Source organism: Nicotiana tabacum, chromosome 9, assembly GCF_000715075.1.
Source record: "Nicotiana tabacum cultivar K326 chromosome 9, ASM71507v2, whole genome shotgun sequence".
Classification (NCBI taxonomy): domain Eukaryota; kingdom Viridiplantae; phylum Streptophyta; class Magnoliopsida; order Solanales; family Solanaceae; genus Nicotiana; species Nicotiana tabacum.
In genome coordinates, this window is record NC_134088.1 from 89,653,644 (window position 1) to 89,659,957 (window position 6,314).

Here is a 6,314-nt window from a genome sequence, read left to right on the forward strand (position 1 = left end):
GATCGCCGTACTTCTAGACAACCTTCCGAAAAGGAGGTGCATATGACATTACTTTAACAAATCTCTCATTGAAAAGGAAGAGAAAAGTGAAGTGACATATCAAACATACACGTTCATATGGTACACATACTTTTGGCACGGTCACATAACCCAAGGACAAATTTATTGTAGTCAATTGAAACATCAGAGAATTAACTTGATATATATATATATATATATATATCTGGTTAAAAGGAAAGCTCATTCATGGCAACAAATCTTGTTGGAGTGAGGTGATAAGAGCTATAAGTCCTGGCAAAGCTACAACCATGACGATGGTGACCAATAATCTCATCAGAGTCCATTTCCATCAAAACTTTGAGAAAAATATCAATATCACAAGGGAGGACCAAAGGACCTTTACTGTTATAACCAAACTCTGATTCAGCTTCTTCAAGCAGCATCTTGAAGATGGGATGATTCACATACTCAGTCCTAATCACAAATCTTTGTTTCTGTTGTCCGACATAGACCGAGAAACAACCTTCTGTAGCCACTCGAACTCTTTTTCTGGTCTTTTTTGTCGTCAGAGCATGTCGATTTTCTGACGAGTTTTTTCGACCAAAAGATTTACATCTCTCCCATGTTTTGGGGATTAATCCTTTCTTTCCTTTTTCAGCTTTGTTGAAATCCATTTTTGTTTTTATTCCCAACAGAAATTAATGAGAAAAAAACACGTACTACGTAAAATCTATGTATCTAGGATTTAAGCTAACCTCTGTCGTAAGCCAAGTGAAACTGGATCTTCATCCTAGGCCTCATGGTGTTACTCATGTAAATATAAGTTCACACAAATAAGAGATATTCATGCAAGAGGATTACGTACAGTTGAAGAGAACAAAAAAGAAAAAGATCACTTGATAAATGTATACAAAAGAAGATTTGAAAGAAATGCAGAAAGTAGGGGTGGTAAAAAGGGATTAGGAAGGAAGTAGGGGAGAATGTCAAGATGTAATAAGCTCGCTCTTGCCTTTCTATATATGTATATATATACGAAAGGCCAATTATAAAGAGTTGAAATTAATTTTCTCTTAAAATAAAAGGCCAATGTTGATTGTCAACGCTTGTGGGGAATTATCAACGTTTCTTGTTATGTTATTATTATTATGATTAACCTTAGGGTGACACAAAGAGACTAATTTGTCTGACTTGGAAATGTTGAGTAACAGATGTTCGGCTTTCAGTGGACTTGGGAACGGGTAATGAGTTGTGTTCAATTTTTATTTTTTTCAAAACTATAAGCCATGCCACTTGTCAGTTATCTTTATGTGAGATAATAACAGAAAACAACATCATCACATCCACAAACACCAACGAGCTAGCTTGTCTAAAAAATTGAAATTACGGGTGATATTTATTATTCATGATAGTGGAGATGGAATTTGAGACTTGAGATTAATTATTTGATAATGTAAGGCCCGTGTTGACAAAAATAATATTGTTAGTATAAACCATCCAACTGTTCAAGGATGTTTACTTACAATATAAACGCTCCTAATAATTGAGCCATTATTATAATGAGAATGTATTATGTTAATAGGTACTAGTAAAAATTAGGCAGAAATAGAGAAGACTTAGCCGAATAACCAATAGATGAAAGACAATTCGGTTTCAGTAAGAAAGTCTAAATTAATCAAAAGTTTGCGATAAAAAAAGTGCTCGAGTTTAAGTAAAAGTATGACTACTTGCCAATAAGTGATTCCGGTAGAGGCTGTATCAAACAATCTTGGCGTAACTGAAAACGACAAACCAATTAACAGTGAATTGAAAGTGAAACATCCAAAACAGGATCATAAGTATGAAAATCTAGCCTAAAATTGATACCTACCTTGCCTCACACGATATGAGAAAACGAAATATGGAAAATCTATCATTTCCGGCGACTTACACATCCATCTGCAATAGATCGCCGAAAATGGTTTCCGATGATCGTCGTCAAAGATTCCAAGAACCTTTTTGACGGCCATAAATTATAGAGAGAATTACACATAAGTACAGCTCACACATATATTGTAATCAAGTAGCCCAATCACAACTTTACAAATCTATAGCCTAAAGATAATAGGCCAATATCCGGAAAAGAGCTTTTTCTACACCACCAACTACTAGTTATTGTTCCTTCTTCATAAATTCTCATCCTTTGCATAGATCCCAATTGAAACAATCAACTTCAATGGTGGGATTTGTTTTCTGGAAACACGTTTGAACTTGCATTTCTTAATGAAAAATTGTGTAGGATTGGAAGCAGTAGCAACATCTACAATTCTACAGGAGACTGAGAGTGTTTTCGATGATAAAATGATAATAGTGATTACAGAATACATCTTAGAACTCTTAATGTAATTGAAGGATCTTTGCCAAATATTAAACTTTCTTCTTCCACAAGTTTTAAATAGCAGAAATCAAAAATAGAACTTGAAACAATTTGGTGCAAATTTGTGATTTGGAGGAAAAATCAACTAAGAAATTGATTTTATACATAGATTGTTCGAGAAAAAGTAAGAAAAAAATATAAATTTTTTTAATTTTTGTTTAACTGTACATGTGCAGTACATGTATATTGATGTATAACTTTGTATAAACTTGTATATGAAATATATAATAATGTATACCTAAAAAACAAACAAACAAAAAAAGAGAAGAAAATATCAAACTTACATGGAGGCCTTTTATACACTGACAATATATGTACTCCCTTATATACTGAGACAATATATGTACTCCCTTATATACTGAAAAAAGATCATAATCATATTGTCTTATACACAAATATATGTACTTATACATATTTATACATAATTATATAATATTGTATAAGATATAAACAACGGTTACACAAAATCTATACTAGAAAACACTTTCTGTCCATCACTACGCCAAAATTACCACCAAAAATAAAGAAGAAGAAGAAGAAGAAGAAGAAGAAGAAGAAGAAGAAGAAGAAGAAGAAGAAGAAGAAGAAGAAGAAGAAGAAGAAGAAGAAGAAGAAGAAGCACGAATTCGTAATGTTATTCGAATAAATTTTAAAACATCCAAGTCGGTTTTCTAGAGAACCCAGCAGTAGACTCGAATATTTTTCTTCCAAAATTCTTCACGCCGTCGAGTTTAATACACAAGTACAGCCATGAACAATCATGGAGCTTTGAGCTTCAAAGGAGATGGCATTTTTTTTATTTAAAACTACAATTCAAGTTCAAAGGATACAATCAGTGTGGTATGGCAGAAAATAATAAAATAGGTGAGGAGAAAATTTCTGTAAGAATCTGTAAGAAGATAGGAATAGGGTGTGATAGAGAAAACGATGTAAAGGAAAGGGTTTGCAGTGGAGAAGATGATGGAAATGGTGAGGGGGAGGGGGGCAGCGAAGAAGACGAGGAAAAGAGCGAGTGTCTTTTATCTTTTGTTTTTTCTTGTTAGCAACTAGGGTTATGGATTAAAGGTAGGGATGGTTTAAAGGCATATCATGTATAACGTGACCTTTATATTTTTACTAGTTAATTATCCGGCGCGGTCAGATATTTCTTTCTTTTTGGAAATAAAATTTTTATAGTACCATAAATAAGAAATAGATATCTTTTATATAAGATATACTTTCCAAAATACGTGAACACATGCATGCATACACGTAAATTAATACTCTACAATATTTTTTGAATATTTATTACCTTCCCATTCTTCCATGGATAAAATATTTTGTCCTTATTGAGAAATAAAGATTATTCACAACAAAAGATAAATATCGTACATGAAATTCCAATTTGATAGATGCATTCGTACATTTCCTCTAGTAGATATTTGTTATATAGGTTTACCCAAAGAAAGTAAAGAATATCAAATCAAATGCCATGAAAAGAGAACTCTAAAAGAATACACAAATGGATATTAATATATCAAGTAAATAAACAATTGCAGGGAAGATGAGAAGTTTGAAACAATAAAAGAACATATAAATGAATCATTAAAATGTATAATAAATAAACAATTATAGAGAAGGAGAAAAGTTGTATAATTGTAGACTTTACACTTCTAAAAGTTTAGATAAATGAGATAAATGAGAGGAAAAAGGCAAAAAAAAAAAAAAAAAAAAAAAGGCAGAATAGCCTCGTAGACACTTGTACTTGTTTCGCTTTGTCATCTCGGTCCCTATAATCTACAAAGTTTCATCGAAATACTTTAACTTGATCAAAACCTATATTTTAAACCTCTCTGACCGTTGACCAAGCACATGTGACAATAAAATGGTTGAGCTGGACAATACAAGTGTAGTTCACGCGGACAACGTGTGTGAATATGATATTTTGAATAAGAAATATTTAAAATAACAATAAAAAATAAAATAAAATATGTAAAAAAAGGAAAAAGCAAAAAGCAAAAAGCAAAAAACAAAATTCCCAGCACCCCACCCCATTTTTCTTTTTCCTGTTAGCTTCTTCCCCCACCCCTCCCCTTTTTGTTTTCTTGTTTTCCTTATACGCTTCTTCTTCTTCCCCAAGGAAAAAATAAAAGATTCTTATTTTTTTTGATTTAATTACCGCCTGCAATTGCAAATCATTGTTTGCACTTTTCCATTCTTTCCTTTTCTTCCCCTTTTCATCCCCTTCTGTGTTACTACTAAATTCAATCTAAAATTCGATTTTATTTCTCTCTGTATATATATAAAACACAGATTTGGATAATCACACCTTGAATTTCCCTCCTCGAATTCCCGAAACCCAATTTCTAGTTTTTGTTCCCTCTCTAATTGTAATCAAAATTCGATTTTGTTTCTCTCTTTGTATATAATATTATAGATTGGGGCATTACATAGGTGAGAGAAGGCACCAGGTAATTGGAGATGAGAAAGAAATCACCGGCGAGAATTTTCGGTGGTCGGAGATAGTCTCTGGCAGAGGTTGTTGAAAGTGGCGGCACATAGAGGTGGGGTTTGTGGTGTTGCTTCAACGGCAATGATACCGAACGACTAAAAAGCTCAACAAGTCGCCGAAGTTAGCTTCATTGAACATCGCCGGCTATATAAGAGTCACTGTCGGCGAAAATTCCGGCCAAAGTTCCGGATCTAAAACCCATATGATAGAAGAAACATAAAATAAGAAGACAGTGGGGTAAGGATAAGAGGAAACGGGAAAAGCATCGATCAGAATAGATGATTTTTATGTTTGAATTTTATTTTTGTTTTTATTTTTGATTTTAATTATTTTTAATCTACCATGTGACATGGCATCTATACATTGTTATTTTTTTATGCGGCAGCCAACGTGGAGGAGATTGTATTACACGCACTGACAGCCTTCTATCATAAGCGTTTATTATACACGGTTTGAAGGAGTATAAATGTTCAATTGGTAAATTGGTAAGTTTGGGGACCGGCATGATAAAGTGGCACAAGTATAGGTGCCATTTAGGCCATTCTGCCAAAAGAAAAAGGTAAGAAAGTTGTCATGTCACGCTGTCATACATGATGTTGTTTTTGTTTAATGGTATCAAGAATATGCATTAACCCAAAAAAAAAAAGGAAAACAAAAACTCATTGAGCAGCTACCCTCTTGTTTATCCTTCCCAATGTATATATCTTGTTCCTGAAAAAGAAGTATCACATTTTCTTGTAAGCATTCTATATCCACGTCCAGTCTAAAACAATCACCTTAACATGAATTTCCCTCCTCATTTTTTTACTTCTATTTTTGTAATGACCCGACCGGTCGTTTTAAGTATTGCATCATCGTTTCCCCCATTTACTGTTAATCATGTGTTAAATTATAATTATGTGACTTGTCGGAGAGGTTTCAGAATGAATCGGAATACTTAGTTCCAAGATTTAAAACTTAAGCGAAAATAGTTGACCGAATATTTGACTTATGTGTAAATGACCCCAGAATAGAGTTTTGAAGATTTCAATAGCTCCATATGGTTATTTGGAAGCCGATAGTTAAATTAGGCTTGAAATGGCGAAAATAGAAAATTTAAGTTGGAAGTTTGACCGGCGAGTTGACTTTTTGATATCGGGTTCGGAATCCAGTTCTGAAAATTTTCATAGGTCTGTTATGTCATTTATGACTTGTGTGCAAAATTTGAGGTCAATCGGACTTAATTTGATAGGTTTCGACATCGAATATAGAAGTTAGAATTTCTTAATTTTATTAAACTTGAATTAGGGTATGATTCGTATTTTTAGTGTGATTTGATGTGATTTGAGGCTTCGACTAAGTTCGTATGATGTTTTAGGACTCGTTAGTATATTTGGTTGAGGTCCCGGGGGCCTCGGGTGAGTTTCGAAT

At 33.3% G+C, this 6,314-nt stretch overlaps 1 protein-coding gene across 1 annotated transcript; it reads right to left on the minus strand.

Moving 5' to 3' along the window:
* Positions 1-227: 227 nt before the first annotated feature.
* On the minus strand, positions 228-674 carry LOC107815201 (auxin-induced protein 10A5-like). Its single transcript, XM_016640727.2, has one exon. It carries the CDS (start codon positions 672-674, stop codon positions 228-230), a length of 447 nt encoding a protein of 148 aa, XP_016496213.1.
* Between the last annotated feature and the right edge of the window lie 5,640 nt (positions 675-6,314).